The 16316-nt window shown below is 38.6% G+C and overlaps 1 protein-coding gene and 1 pseudogene across 1 annotated transcript; both read right to left on the reverse strand.

Moving 5' to 3' along the window:
* Positions 1 to 238: 238 nt before the first annotated feature.
* On the reverse strand, positions 239 to 4163 carry LOC104626894 (acyl-coenzyme A synthetase ACSM4, mitochondrial-like). Its single transcript, XM_010294925.1, has 6 exons — positions 3963 to 4163; positions 2921 to 3131; positions 2310 to 2517; positions 1820 to 1963; positions 946 to 1102; positions 239 to 349 (listed from the first exon to the last, which is right to left on the reverse strand). The coding sequence occupies exons 1-6, from the start codon at positions 4161 to 4163 to the stop codon at positions 239 to 241; spliced, it is 1032 nt and encodes a 343-aa protein (XP_010293227.1).
* A 3271-nt stretch (positions 4164 to 7434) lies between these two features.
* On the reverse strand, positions 7435 to 16188 carry LOC104626895 (annotated as a pseudogene).
* Between the last annotated feature and the right edge of the window lie 128 nt (positions 16189 to 16316).

A 16316-nucleotide genomic window follows, 5' to 3' on the forward strand; every position in this document is an offset into this window, starting at 1 on the left:
AACCCAAAGATTCTATGATTCTATGATTCATACCCTCAGGAATTTGCTCACAAGTTCCATAGTGAAGGTCTCAAATTTCTGAGGGAAAACAGCAAGTTTCTCTCTGATCATAAAAGTCATCAAAACCCACAAGTTTTGTAAGACTATCTTTTCATGAAGGATATTTTAAAGTAAATTACTACCCTATTTTGGGTCAAGCAGCTAGATGTGGGAGATCACTAAAGTTTAGTTAGGGTAATTAAACATTAGTAAATAATTTCTTGATGTACCTGGAGAGATCATTTTGCACCAGCATGCGGAACAATGTTGGAGCACCAACCAGCGTGTCAATGGGGAATCTGCAGAGAGTCTAGTAAGTTAAACAACAAGATGGACGTATGAAGCTCAGACAAAAAACTGCCTTGTGGATGTACAGTAAACAGGCGATACAGGGGGCAAAAGCAGCTCTTCTCCTAATGTAAAAACACCAGATCCTCTCTGTTGGGTAAGAAACCCTCCTACAGTTGGTGTAATATGCAGAGAATCACAGTATATTTGAACAGACAAAATCCCATGCTAACATGGCTAGATGACACCCAGACCACACAGCTTGGAGCATGGGCAGAATAAGCCCATCTCTGTATTATAGGGAAGTTTTCTCTTTCATCTTGGCCAGTGTGGGCAGAAAAACATTTCAGTTTCAGTCTGCATTCACTGGAATAAAAGGCAAGCAATTAATGCTGCTTTTGGGTGATTTTCATTCACATGCTCAGCTATGAGCAAAATGAACCACAGGATTGGCCCTTCATGTGTATGTTAAAAATGCAAATAGAGGCTTTTACACAACGGATACAGCATCTCAAACACAACTATAGACACAATCCTCATGAAATCTAGGGATGGTGTTAAGAATTTTTTTTTGCACCCTTTCTGCAGATTAACACATCTCTATTAATTTTTCCTTACATTTAGGATGGTTGCTGATTCAATTTGTGGGAGCTTATGTATAAAGACGCATGATCCAAAAACCCAGGGATCAAAAACAGATGCCAGCGAAGTTAGTATCCACCCTGTGTCTGCTGTGCTCCATATCATGTCCGAGGCAGTCAAATCCAACCAGTACCTGATAGAGCAGAAAAAAATGAAAAAATAATGAAAAATTTTTGCTTAAAAAAGCCAGCCCAAGCCACAAACAAAGAAAATTAAAAACCCCAACAAGCCCAAGACTTCTAACAAGATACATAGGCACTAGGCACTCTGAATAAGCTTATTTGATGAGCTAGCTCTAGGATAAAAGAGCATCTAACTATATGCTTGCATACTTTTATATATATATATACACACACATATGTGTATCATACACATATGATGTCAGTCATAACATAGGACAGAGTAAGCAAAAGAGAGGAGTCCAAATTTCACTAGGGAGGAAGATAGGCCTGGAACAGCAGCATTCATGGATGCTGTGTTAGACACCAGGTATTTCAGTTCTATGGCTGCTGAGAGACCAGGATGCAATGAACATAAACTCTGCCTCTGCTCAACTATACATCCCACAAAGCTTTCTGCAGCCCAGACAGCCTGGTATCTCTTGGTTCTGTGCACTAAAGTATTCCCAGCTGACAGCTGTCCTTTGAACCACTATAAAGAAAGGGTAAGAGATATTCACTGAAAAATGGAAACACTGGGCATGATCCTACTTCCCTAGAAATCTGCTGGAGTTTCTAGTCTGATTTCAGAGGGAGGACTGGGGCCATACACTCTTATTCAGTAATTTTTCGTCAGTTCTACTATGCAGCTTCAATTATCCCATGTTCAACCAGGCTCAAACCTTTCATACCTTTCACTTAAAAGGGGTCTGAAACCAAGACTACCCTGGGAATGTTCAGTCATCTTTGGAGAACCTGTGGTTCCACTGGTAAAGAAGATAGACACTGAGTCTTGAAGCTTTGTTTTGACGCAGGAATGGTCAGTAGGTTGGTTTCTTTAAAACAGAGAATGCGATCGTGACTTCAATGGTTACTTTACACAGGCTTTGGAATGTAATGAAGTATTACCCTGCTAACCCAAATAAATTTCACAGAAGCTTTTCACCAAATTAGACTAAAATAATGTGGAGTTACACTCTCCTCAAAGACAGACTTCCCCTTAAGAACAGGACAGAAACTTCCCAGAACAGGGCCACTGTCAGTAACCAAGCAGTCATGATTAACATCTTAACGATCATATTTGATGAGTATTTGTAGTTGATGACTACTTCTAAGTGAACGCTTGTGGAGAACAGATCTGCTTTCTGCATCGTGACTACAGTGTCAGTAACTCATACTCACTTGTACAGGTCAGTGAAGTTCAGCCATCCCTCCCTAGCGCCTTTGGACACGATTAGCTTGGTTTTCAGAAACTGACACTCAGACGCTACTGAATCCACGGCAGGAGCCAGTTTGTCATCAGTAATGACACACATGGCCTTTGAAGCCTGGAGTCGATATAATATGTCTTTGGCTGATAATTGGGATATTCCTGGAATTAAGACAATTCCTGGAAAAGCAATAAAGTTAGTTTGGGATGGCATCATTTACATCTGATTCTTTTCTAAGAACCTAAACTATTAACCACTCCCAAACTGACCTCTCAGATGAATTTGCATTCCCAAGCCAAACAGTTACAGTACAGTAATGCAGCTGCTTGTGCTCTCCTGTAAGGAATGAAATGCGGACCCATCTGATGTCTTCCGTGGCTCTTCCCTGCCTTCTGTCATCTCCACACCTGCTGCACAGGCCACCTGTCCTATGGCACCTAGTGCAAATCCTTCAGGACTGCCTGAGTAGTTGGTAGCTAGGTCACTCACTAGATTATTACATTACTTTTTCTTTATAAACAATATAAATTACTGATCCTCTCAACTGATTTGCATTAACCAGTCTCAGATATGCTCACTGACCTGCACGCATGCAAGCCACATGCACCAGCCACCATTCTGGGACTCGCGGAAGGATCACAAAAATTCGGTCGCCCTTTTGCAGTCCACATACTTTAGTCAGCACATTGGCCACTTTCCGAGACAGGAACCCCAACTCCTCAAAGCTCCACTTCACTTCTTCTCCTTTTCCGTTTATCCACCAAAGGGCAGGGTTTGATGGTCTCTTTCCAGCCTACAAAACATAGGGATTCAAAACAAAAAAATTTGCTTCTGAAAGACAATGAAATTACAATGCACAAATATCTGCAAATATGGAAGATCTGAGTATTTCACAACTTGCATACAAGCTATTATTTGTCCCTTGTCCTTAATGAATCAAGATTTGCTATGGATCAAACTCAGGTATTCCCAATAAATTCCCCTTTTCTGAACATGAAATGTTTACCAGCTCAGTTGCCTCCAGACTCAAATCCTATTTCAGTTTAAGCCTTAGGCTGAGCATTAATGTTCCCACAAAATGGCAGATAACATGAAATACTCCACATAATACTCCTGATATTCTGGATGGAGTTTTGGAATACTATTAAACAGAAGCAGCATGAGCAGAGAACAAAATAAAACAGGACAACACAGTATTCCAGGACTCTTTCTAGTCTGGTTGCTCAGGAAGAGGGGAGTTAAGTGGTATCTCAAGACAGGGCATCTGGACAAATGCAGAATCCACTTTAGAGCAAGGCAATTAAACATTTGTGGGATCATCCCTAGCATGCAATGTTATTGTTATGTTACCTGAATTTTTATTATGTGAATATCTAATATTATAGTATGCAGAAGGAATAAGCACAGCCATTCCATGGTTAAATCAAAGTCAAAAAGGGACCTACCATTGATTTTTCTACCTACATAGAGAGCACCAAGACACTTAAAATAAAGCAAGAATGAGATTTTGTATCATTTCTTAATGAAAATTGGTTTCGGCAACTGATTTTTTTGATGAAGAAACCAACTACCTCATTTCAAAAGAACTAAAAGTATCTCATCTGCACAACAAAAGATCAGCTACCTTTTCAATCTCAGACCATTTGTCCAGTACGTCACTTGCAAAGTTAAAGTACTTTGGTATTTCCTGTTCACCTCGCCTGACAGACTCGTACTGTGAATATACATCAGAGGCAAGCAGCCTGGCATGTCCATGGAAAGTCCTATTAGGAGGCTTCAGAGTCCACAAGAATTTTAGAGTCCGTAATTTAAACAACAGCTTCATGGCAGAAGATGATGTATGTAGACACTGTAGATTACAAAAGAAAAATTAACAGAATCGTTGCTATGAATCCTGCAACAACAAAACCAAAATGACCTTGAGAGTATCCAAAGGCAACTCAGTTATGAATTGATGAATTGTTAATTGAAGTCAATTAGGCTAGTCACAGACAAACTGATGTTTTTAACAGTTCAATTAAATGTGAAGTTCCTCCTCCTGCTTTCTTATATTTTTTACCACCAGCTTTTTAAGGACTTAATGTACTGTACTGCTCTGGCATCTTGTCTGTAGCTCAGCTGATCCTTATAAATTCTTGACATGTTCTTTGGGGCTGCTAATTGCCCACAACAATCCTTAGTCAAACACAACATCAGATGTTATTGTTTGCATTATAAGAAGGTTACTGGTGTCTACACCGAAGCATTCAGTAGCTGACTCTCTACTCCTTTTCCTTCACGTGGAGCTGGAGGATGTTTCCAGACTACTTCCATCAAGATTCTCATTGCTTTAGCTTGAACAATTGCTGACTGATCTATACATTCACCACACATATCCCAAGAACCTCCACTTCTGTAATCCCTTATGTAGGTCCCCAAATTTGATTTAGACACTTTAGATTTGTTCACGCCCTTCCATCAGTACTTACCATAATGATCCTAAAAAACTTTCTTCCTTTCCATTGCTACTTTTTTTTTTCTTTCTCTCTTTTTATATTTTTTTTTCCCCAGCAGTCTAGAAGATTGCTTCAGAACTGTGCTCAACTCTAAAAATTTTAATGTTATTTAGAAGCTTCTCGTAAGTGCACATTAAGATTATAAAACATGGGATAAAACCTGACTCATGTCTGCAAGAGCCTGCAGTCAGAGCAGGAGCCACTGGAGTCCTGGAGGCCTATGATGATTCTAAAAGCTGGGTCCATCTATTGATCTTCCTTTTTCAAGCACTAAATACAAGCTACTAAACTAAATACAAGGTTAGGTGAGTGACTACTGAAACACAGATACTTTTCTGTTCTTACAAAGGACGAAGCTATCCACAGATTTACAGGAACAAAATTATAGGTAAACTCTTGATTAAATTATTTTCCATGTGGAATTTCTGTGGCCTGAGCGAAGCTCCGAAGTTTTGCCCTTTGCCCCAGGTTTTAAAGTTTGTTTTTTATTCATTTACTTCTTGTTCTGTGTCTTCAACCGTAACAATTTATCCTTACATCTCTGATGCATGGATCTCAGTTTTGGCCAAATTTTATTCCCCAAGAAAAAAGTAACTTACTTAACAGTGGAATTATTTCCTTAGTCCTTAGCAGGAGCTGTTACAATAATATTTAATCTGCCTATCAGGAGAACGAACTCAAGTACCTAGAATTTGCACAACTTAATCTTTTCAGTGATATCTGACAGCATGAAAAAGTCTGGATGCAGATTTTCCCCCTACAGCAGATACTTTGTCAAAATCAACAGTAATTCACAGTGTTCTCCATGCTACATGGAGATTATGGTAGAGAAATACTGACCAGCTGTAAATAATGCTATAGGATATCATTTGCTCATGAGAAAGAATCATAGGACATGGATATAAAATTAAGTGTTATTATGTTCTTAAGTACCATCCACTTCAGATTAGGATTATAGAGCAGAATCTTATTTAGATGGTACTTACATTTTAAATCAAAACTCAATTAACAGGACCTGGTGGAAAAAATTAATCTAAATATTCCCTAAATATGTCCATAGAAAATGGATATTAATTAAGGGGGTTTATGTTCTGGGATATACATTCATTTCATATTTTCTTCTTACTTAAGGAAACAACTGTAAGTAAAAATATCAAGTTTTTCATTAAACGTAACCTTTCTTTGAGGTTGTGACCTCCACCGTTAACATTAAAAGAACAATGGCTCCACTTTCATTCCTTTAGCAGAAAAGCCTAATCATTTTGATTATTCTTTTTAATAACATAGGAAGAATTTTCTCATTTCTTAGTCTGCTCTATGATTTAGCTATCTACATATTTCAGAGCATTGCAATGACAAAATCTACACAATAGCCTCTAAAGAAAAGAGGAGAGAAAGAACATTCAGCAACAGTATTCGAGACTGCAAATGGCATTCAAGACTGGCGAGATGAAAAACATTCTAAATCCAGGATTCCCTAATGGTCTACAAAAATGTCTGCAAAATTTTGCTGTGAGAGCCTTTGACAGTTTTTTAGCACCTTTTCTACCTGAAAACTTAGAGGTGAAAATGAAGTAAGAAAATTGAGGAAAAGACCCAATAATGGCAAAGTCCTCTGAACTGCTGCAAGAATCAGAAATTATTTTTCCTAATTTAGTACCATCTGTTGCTTCTCAATGATCAACAACACTAGGAATTCAAACAACATTTTCCTGACCTGTTTGTTGTGGACAGTATATATTGAGAGCTGGCTGGGGTAGATCCTCTTCATTCGGTTCATTCAGCTTTCAGGACATGTTTTCCAAATGAGAACTGTAAAGATTAGCCTTTATCTGGAGACGTGAAACCTGAACGTTCTGTCAAAAAGGATTTGGTGTGAAATCCTTTCTACTTTATCATTTGCTTCTTTTCAAGTAATGAGAACAGAACATTGCACAAACAGACCAGGCAGCACAATTCTTTCTGTGGAATAACCTTTTCCTTGTAATCATTTACACCACTGTTAATTGTGCATAATTTGCACTTTAACCTAAAGCACTTTGTATCTTCTCTTTTCATCCACTTTAACCATTTAAGTAGATCACAAATTTATCCAGATGAAGAGAATTAAATAATATGTCTTTCTCCTTCCACTCAGAAAGAATTTGGGAATGTTACAGTGATAGTTTTTGAAGAAAGAGTATCAGTTTTTGAAGAAAGAATATCACTTCACTGCTGATACCCACTAAAGGATAAAGATTATTTTTATTAATTTCTCATTTATTTGTAATTACCAAAGTGTTGTAGTTACACTTTTTTTTTCCCCAGGAAGCTGTTTACACTAGTTCCCATAAAAAAATTAAACCTTGTAAGCTCCCAGATCTCTCCCTTCTCTCTCCCATTCCACATACTTGCACCTTCTCCCTTCTGAAAACTTGTAGGTCTATGGCAAAAGTGGTTCTAACACTACACATCCTCAAGATATATGAGTGCTGTCTCCTTTTTTTTTTCCCACTGCTTGTTTTTCCATATGCTCTGCTAGTGCTCTGGGTCATGACCACATCCCAAGTGTGATATGCTATGGCTGGTATGGATGATGGGAATTTTCTCTCAGTTTCCTGATCATGTTATTCCCCACTCTTTGTTCCTTAGAACCTTTCTCTGGATTTCCCAGTAACTGTCTTTGGCAGATCCTGAACAAACTCCACTTGAAAGGCAAAAATGCTCACTTTTAGCCAAATACATTATGATTAATCTCCTAGGTGCAAGGAAAGCTACACTTTTATTGCTGGCTTAAAAAATGGGAAGCTGCACAGCTTAGGGCTGGGACGGTGAAATTCCTTACCACACACCTTAAAACCGACTTGCAGGGACAAGTACCACAATCCTGAAGAGATGAGTGCTTCCACTGTCAAGACAGGGAGGAACTGGTGTCTTTCCAGGTTGTAAGGGATGGATTCCAATCCCTCTGAGGCCAGCATGAATTTCTCCTTTGCTTTGGCTGAGAGTCTGAACAGAGCTCAAGTGAAGAATTGATAAAAGCTGAGCACTTTGTCCATTTGAGTCACTGTGAAAACCATAGCATTTCATGAAAGAAAGACTGGACCCTGATAAAGGTAAGTTACATTACCATTTCCCCCCTTTGGGTGCTTTCTAGCACATCCAGTGAACCCAAGGCTACAGCTGCAACAGACCCTGTAATTTAGTCTTATTTTAGTTAACTATGGTCAGAGTGGTTGTCAGAATGCAGTTGAAAAAAAGCTGAAGCAGGACAAAAACTGTTTAATTTTTGATACAATTAGAAGAACTGTCTTTTTGTGGTGTACTTACCTTCCTCGGATGCTTGTAAGGTGCGGTCACCCTCTTTACATGTTGCTGAATTGTGTGATACAAAAGCAGGAACTAAAACAATGAAGGTTTTGACCACCTGTGCCACAAAAGTTAAGGGACTCCATTAACTTCCCAGACATGGGAATAAAGGGATACATTTTGTTGCCAAAACTCAGTATCAAAATTCAGAAATGCAAAAATTTGATATTTTTCATTTCCGTTTTCATTGGCTGTTTATTACAGAATGCAATGTTATGAAGCACATATTCTGCAGCATAGGATTTTTTGCCATTTTTCCACTTTCTTTCCTTCTTAACTTTATACACTACTAAACTTTCAAAAAGTAGTAGCACAGAAAAAAAAAGACAGCTGCAAATCTCATACCAAGGCTCAAAGAAATGTGGCGAAGTTGAAAAATATAAAAAGAAAAATTAAACACTGTGGATATCATTGCCACCACATGCTTACTGACAAAAAGAGAAATAATCCAAATTCCATTTCTTAGACAGAAAGATGCCACAATAAATCTGAAAAGCCAAACTTTTTTCCCACATCAAACCCTGCAAACAGGGAAATAATTCTGAGATTCCAAGGTCAAGGTAAGTGTTTAAAATTTTTTCAACCCATTTTAATTTTAAAAATCTGCAATATATTTAATTCCAGGGAAGCCTAGTACATATAAGGAACTTGATGCTTAGAATAAAGTGCATTTTTTTTTTCTATATTTTTCCTTTCTTTCTTTTTACTTGCCCTCACACTGGATCAGGACTGCTGACAACAGCTGATTCTGAGACTGCAGGGTGTTGTATTAATGCACTTTGGACTTCAAATGTGCCAATACAATACCTAGGAGAAAATGCAGATATGACAGCCGTAGCAAGCTAGCCATTCAATTGGTCTTTCCAGATTGAATTTTGTGATAAAGCAGAGCATCATTAACAGGTAACTGAGCAAATCTAAAAGCAACTGACTTACCCAGAAGAATCAATTATATCATCAGCTCTTCCAACAAACCAGTCATATCCTTCTTCATCCATAAACCCTCTGTTCCCAGTGACAAAGATTTCCACACACAGAGGCAGCCGTTTTCTCTGGTTTATCATGACAAAAATCAAACATTTCAAAATATTTATCCAATTGTTAGTGAAATGTAGTAATGCATTTACCTTGCAGTGGTGCTAATAATGATCAAGACAATTTTTAAGTTGTTCTCAAAATGAGTATGTTCAATACTCTTTTATGTCTTCAATTAAAAAAAAAAAAACAGAGCCACATTAATTAGCAGTTTTGCGGCGGAAATATGTGAGAGGGGGAAAAGAGCATTTGTGTACATATGGATTCATGCTCTAGGGGAAAAAGAGTGTGCTCTATCAAAATGCCCATCCATTCAGCAAATTGCTAAAATGTAGAACCCACTCTCTTTAGAGAAATTACCTATCATTGTAGGGGGTTACCACAATAACCTCCTGTCAACGGAAACTTTTCCCCTAACTTTCAAGACCAAAACCCAACTGGGGTGAACTACAGGAAAAACTTCATTATCTACATTGATCTATCAGGTCTAGATTATACAGGAAAAAACCTTGACAACAGAAGACATGATGAAAAATTGAATAGTACTGAACCAAAAGAAGTTTTTTATCACAGAATCAGCAATCATTTTGTGCAAGTTGTTGTTTGAGGATGCTAAAATATCCAAAGATTATGGTGGTTCAGAAGGGGATTGAACACATAGATAGGTTCCCTAAAGCTTATTCAACATGATAGTTCAAATGCAATGGAGAATATCTTTTTATTTTCCTGATTCTAGTGTTTTCTTAAGTATGTGCTACAACTCGACACCACAACAGACTGATTACTAGCTTAGATGGACCTTTGACCTGAACCAAAATGGCCATTCTTCTGACATGTTTTTTTAAGCCAGTTCTGCTTTCAGTGGGTAGAGCATTCCCATTCAAATCGTAACGTTAGATTAGCGTTGCCACTTCCACAAAGCCATATGATCATCTATACTTGAGGGTGCTGAGCTCAGATGAGACATATCAACATACCTGTACATCACATGGGGGAAAGCTTTTCCCGGAAGAGCCAGGTTTAATTTCCATTCTTTGCATATTAGCACATATTGTCACCCGCATAATAGATTTTTTTTTTTATTTGCGCAACATCTTGTATACTTAATCATTGTTTGCATTAGGCACGACACCTCTTCATAACTTTGTCGTGACAAGGGCTGAATCAGGACTAAAGCACTGTGGTTCTCCAGCACATCAGAGAGGTGCTGAGAGGCATTTCAGGTCAGACAAGTGGAATGAGGTTTCTTGTGCTCAGTCTGAGCCAGTGGGTTCTTCTGCACACACTTGAATTTGCAAGACAGCAGATGTGAAATTACAGATCTTATTTCAGTAACAGGACAATTAATTTGGGACCTATCAAGTGTAAGAGGAGAGAATGCCTGAAATCTGACTCTTAATAGCTTCGTTAACGTTCACTTAGAGAGGAGTCTGGGATGTGAACGGATTTAATATTTTTCATTAAAACCTTGGACAGTCCAAATTGATACCCAGAACAAATTATAGTTTTAGTTTTGCCTTTTAAGTAAAGATGATGAAGGGATCTACTACAAGTTATTTGATCCGAGCTAATCTCTGGCATAGTTTTTGCAGGGAGCTGAACTCTGTAGTCATAGTATTTCCTATAAACTTTAAAATATGCAGCTAGTTGATCTTGGAACTATATAATCATAATTATACATAGCCTCTTTTTAAAAAGTTCATTTAAATGATTCTCACCTTTTCCATTGATTTATCAAGCACATTGTGCCTCTGGTATTGTTACCTTTGAAAGGATACACTGCAAGAATAAATGCAAACATACTGTTTCAGTCTGGCCGTAACATTCATAGATATCCAACCCTGTTTGGATTTTCCACTTCGCCATCACTTCAGGATTGAGTGGTTCCCCTACAGATACACAGTGTTTCAAACTTGTGAACTTGTAGCTTGAGATGAATAGCAAATGAAATAATTTTCTTAACTTCTGAAAAGAGCAGTGAATGGTCTTAACTGAGCAGCCTCCCTCAACTTTCAAAGTAAGTATGGCTAAAACTTCATAAGCTACTTTGGAAATTACAATATAATCATCCTGTTAAACAGTCCTGGATTGGACTCCTAGCTTGCTTGGGTTACCACTGAGGATAATGTCGTTTATCTCTGTGTCACTGGAAGTAGTTTTTTTTGCTGGAAGAAGAGTGAGCAAAGGCATTTTCTTGGAAGAGATGACAAAAAAGGAGAAATCTGAACAAGCACATCAGATGTTCATGGAAAGCTCAGTTATGTGCCCACATCCAAGCTCAAATAAGACACTGAGAATTTTCTAGAGCAAACGGAAAGCTAAATAGGAGCACAGAACCTGAACTCTCTGATAAACCAGGGTTGGCTTTCATCAGGATGAAAGACCTGATAGGCATTCTGGCAACTCATTGAAAACTCAGGGTAACAGGGCCCTGATTAAGGTCCATGCCACACTCTGATTACTGGCCCATGCTCACCCTGAGCCCAAAGTAGCTGGAAATCCATACCTGAAGTGAACTTTAAGCTAAGTATGGGTCAAGACAGCAGTGATCCTGAGTTCTTTTTACCCTGCATCTTTCACCACATCTTCTCTACACTGTAGCCATGTCATATGGCCTAACCAGGAAGGAAAACCTTTGCTTCTTTAGCTTAACTGGGCATCAAAGGAAGGGATGACTGCTTGAGATGTAGGAAGTATTATCCCTGCTGCTACAGAGCAGTGGATACCTATGCACTGGAGCCCAGCTTGTTTGCTTCATTTATGCAAAAGGGAAATAAAACTCACAGTATAAAATGTTACGCTTACCTCTGCAATAACAGCTGGTTTAAACTGTGGCATGTTGTGCACAAAGACACATGATCCACAGATCCATGGTGCAAAAACACTGCTCCAAGCTGACTTTACCCAGCTAGTATCAGAGCTATTCCACATTATATCTGAAGAAGTCAAGTTCCTCTAATACCTGATGATAAAAGAGAGATGAAAAAAAAAAAATGCTTCATATAGTATGAGAGACTCGGGCACAAGCCATAGCATAATTAAAGGAAAGGGGAGGAGGCTTCCATTAGAAGATGTGGTGCCAGCAAGTAGGGCTCTTTAGAAAGTCTGTAAGAGTTGAAGAGAGTCTTAAACATTCTCTTATTTCCCTTCATTCCCTCCTGTTTAACATCTCCAGCGTTTGCTTTTCTGAATAGTGCAAAACATCTTTGGTTTGAGTTGCAGAATCTGGATCTAGATCAAAAAAACAGATCATTTCAAGTAGGCTTTCCCCACCTTGTGGATTAGAGACATCAGCTAAATCACAGCTTATTTCTCTACTTCTACAGACTCTGTACCATCAGGTTCCAACTCAGAATGCCTTGGGAAATGTATTCTTTGATTTTCATTCAAATTTCTCACTCCTTGGGAAACATAAATAAAAGAAAGGTGTTAAATGAAAGTAAATCAGTGCCAAGCCACAGATTCAAACTGTGCTGTAGCTTCTAAGGTATAATGCTATGGTCCAAGGTTGCTTTGGTTCTCAAGGAAGGTTTACATAATAAAGCACTTTACTTTTCTGGTTTTGCTATAAGCACGCTATTCTTACTGCTACTCCGCAGTCAGCCCTCTGAGCAACAGGACACTGTGCTTGATGATCTCAACTGGGTCTCCAAGAAGCTTTTAATGAGGGTTTCACCATGAAACTGGAAAGGTGAGGAAGCAGCAAGATCCTACACTCATGAAATGCCTACATTTACTGGAGTTTTCATGCTCATATTTTCAATTTAATTGTGACCATGTCACTTAATTGAGACACTAGAAGAAACTGCAAGGTATACATACCACTGGTTGCAAATCTGATGCCATAACTGCGGTGAGGACTGTGCCACCATTTTTGGAGAGCCTGTACTTCCCCTGGTAAAATAGATCATCATTGGGTCTTGACTCCTTGTCTTGACACATTTATGGTCGTCAGATGTCACCCTTCAGAAGAAATAGTACATACGACAGCTACTACACGTAGTTTTTCACAAAGGAAGCAGTACTTTTTTAAGGTTTATGAGACAAACAGGAAAATGGCCCAAAACTATGTGATCTCACTAAATAAACCTTGCATTACATACCACACAAGAGTTATCAAGCACATTTTGCTCACAAGTGCACTCTGTATGCCATAACTTTCAAGATGTGAGCAACTACAGCATATTCCAGTGACTTTGCCTACAACTATTTTGCAAGGGCACTCAAGGTGCTTGTTATGGAACAGCAGGTAGATGCAAAAGCAACTTCTGCCTCAACACATACTGTCTCCCAGTCTGAAGCCAGTGGGGGACATATTCAGCCTATTATGCCAGGTAAGGCAGTCTTAGACATGTATTATACCATTTATGTTCCAGAGACTGATGAACAATTCAGACTGCCTGGGCTACCAAGATAGTCAAGGGAAGAAATAACTGATGTCATGTTAGCTGAGCACCGAGAGCTGGCAATGGGTATCTTCTCATTGAATTCAAGAGGCATTAGGCTGGGCTTTAGAAGAAAAGCACAAAACAACTGCAGGATTAGTACTGGGTGTGCTTGTCTTGTGATAACAGTAGAATCAGAAAGCTTTTAAAAGCTGGCAGGCTGCTGAGTAAGGAGAAGCTGAAAAACCCGAATACAGCTCCCAAAAATTGTGTTGGCAGCATTTGTACTTAGTGCAGCGATTACAGTGAGTTGGCAGACGGATGCGAAAATCTAACTCCTTTGTATTTTAGAAATTAATCCCCAAACTCAGCAAAGTCACCTGACTGATACAGCTTCCTTCACCTCACAGGGATGATGGTAAAACAGCTGGATACTCACACAACAAGTTCTTTGAGGTTCAGCCACTCATCTCTGCTCCCTTTGGCTACTATCAGTTTGCTTTTCAGAAACTAGTGGTCAGGCATGATTCCACTGCGGGTGCCAGTGTATCATTGGTAACGATGCATTTGGCCTTCGAAGCCTGAAGTCTGTATAAGATGTCTTTGGCAGTTAATTGGGATGTTCCTGGAATAAAGACAATTCCTGGAAAATGGCAATAAGCAATTCAGAAAATTGACCATTTCTCTTTATTATGTTCACAGGACATGACCCCAGCCATAGAAAAGCTACTTGCCAAAAACTTATTCTCTGAGAAACTGGAGTCAAGTATAACTCATGTTTGAAGGCTGAGTTTGGGTGAATTTGTGGCCTAGGAAAGACCAGCGACCATTTGCCGTCGAAAGACTTCCAAATCCTGCAACATTGATGTTGAGTTTTGTGTCATCCATATTAAAGGTATCTAGATCATGAGTAAGATCTAGATTTAGAGTGTTTTTGAGCACTTCCTTCATGATTTGTAACTCAGGAAGGAAGTGTTGAGATTATCATCCCCTTAATTAAATATATTTTAAGGCCAGCATTTGGATTACATTTACATCTGGAATAATGCCATTATTCATTTCAATAGGGAATTAATACCTCTGATATGGGATAAATAGACTGGGGTCAGGCAGTTTATATACATTGCTCAGTCAACGTATCCTTCAAGCTTGGATTCATTTTGTAATGTGAAGAAACGTAACTTTGGATACTGAGTACAATGTGACTGAAATCACATTTTCAGGAGGCAGGGGGTGAGGGAGAGAATCAATTTAGTGCAGTTCTATACCTCCTTCTCCAATGATTTCAATATACTTGAGTTACAGACTGATTTCAGTCTTCTTGCACCTTCAGAGGTGTCTACCAAATTTTACAGTTGGGAAACTGAGGCAGTGAGATACTGAATGATATTTCCACATCATAGTCCAGAAAATCCTGGGTACAATACAATTGGATTCCCTAGAGACTTAGCCCCATTTACAAACTGCAAGAATCACAGAGCTTAAAAGTGGCACAAAAGTACTTGATCACATCCCTGTTGATGCTGAATTGTTCCATCAAGGATGTTTAGCTGCCTAAAAATGCAATGCATCAAATTCCTCCTAAGAGTTTGCAAAACTGTAAGAGCAGAGCAAAAAAAAAAATTATACTGAATTACTAACCAGTCTAGTCATATAACTTGCTGCATTAAAACTGTCCACACTGACAATGCATCTGGTCAAATCTGGCCTTAGATTGTAACCATTCAATCCTCACTAGCGTCAACTGAGGATGCTGTTTAACTAGACTATGTCTGTTTAGGACCTAGTACAATGTCACTTTGGTTCCTGCCAATTCTCCTTCTATGCAAAAGCTGAATTGTACAGGGGACAGCAGCATACTCCTGCTTACATTTTTTTCAAATTAATTTAGCATATTTTTTTATATCCTCTATTTATTTTCTTTCCACATCCAAGAGATCAGAAAGTTTACTCACCTATTCACATACAGGCTACATTCAATAGCCTTCATTCAGGAACATGAGGCAGAACTGCTACAACTATCTCCTCTTGCAAACCACATGCCTCAGGAAAGTATATTAGCTGCTTTCTTAGACAGAAATCGCGACTCTTCAAAGCTCCACTTCACCTCCTCTCCCTCATCATTTACCCACCAAAAAGCTGGATTTACTGGTTGTCTTTCATCCTAAAAGGCAAACAGAAGATATTAAAAATCAGATGACAAACCTTAAAAGGTTTCATTTTAATCCAAAATAACTCCAGACCAAGCAAATATAATCCCTGGCAACTAGAAAATAAAATAGTGCATTCCACACTGCAGTTAATATTACCCAGTATCCATCAGGAAAATTGATTTGTATCATCTCAGAGTTGTTCCAATGCCTATGAAGTAAAAGAAAAATACTACCTTTTCCAGTTGTGACCACTCATTTAAGACATCACTTGCAAAGTTGAAATATTCTGGCAGTTCCTTTTTGCACTGGTTTTAAGAGTCATAATATGAAATAATCTCAGATGTAAGAAACCTGTTGCATCCACAGAATAATCTGCAAGGTGACCTGAGAATCTGCAAACACCGAAGACTCCATGATTTAATAAATGTTCTCATGATAAATGATCTTTTATCAGGCAGTGGGGAAAAAAATCAGATGCACACCTACAGGAATCAGTCATCTAAAGTGAAAGAAAACACCTTTAAAAACAGACAGGTATTGGACACTCTCTGTGATGTCGGAT

Source organism: Phaethon lepturus, unplaced genomic scaffold, assembly GCF_000687285.1.
Source record: "Phaethon lepturus isolate BGI_N335 unplaced genomic scaffold, ASM68728v1 scaffold30949, whole genome shotgun sequence".
NCBI lineage: Eukaryota > Metazoa > Chordata > Aves > Phaethontiformes > Phaethontidae > Phaethon > Phaethon lepturus.

Excerpts from the sequence above, each read along its gene's own strand:
- LOC104626894 (XM_010294925.1), bottom strand. The coding sequence starts at position 4,163 with ATGAAGCTGTTGTTTAAATTACGGACTCTAAAATTCTTGTGGACTCTG. Across the intron at positions 2,518-2,920 it reads TGTGGCTTGCATGCGTGCAG|GAATTGTCTTAATTCCAGGA; the intron begins GTCAGTGAGCAT and ends TTGCTTTTCCAG. Across the intron at positions 1,103-1,819 it reads AGACCCCTTTTAAGTGAAAG|GTACTGGTTGGATTTGACTG; the intron begins GTATGAAAGGTT and ends CTGCTCTATCAG.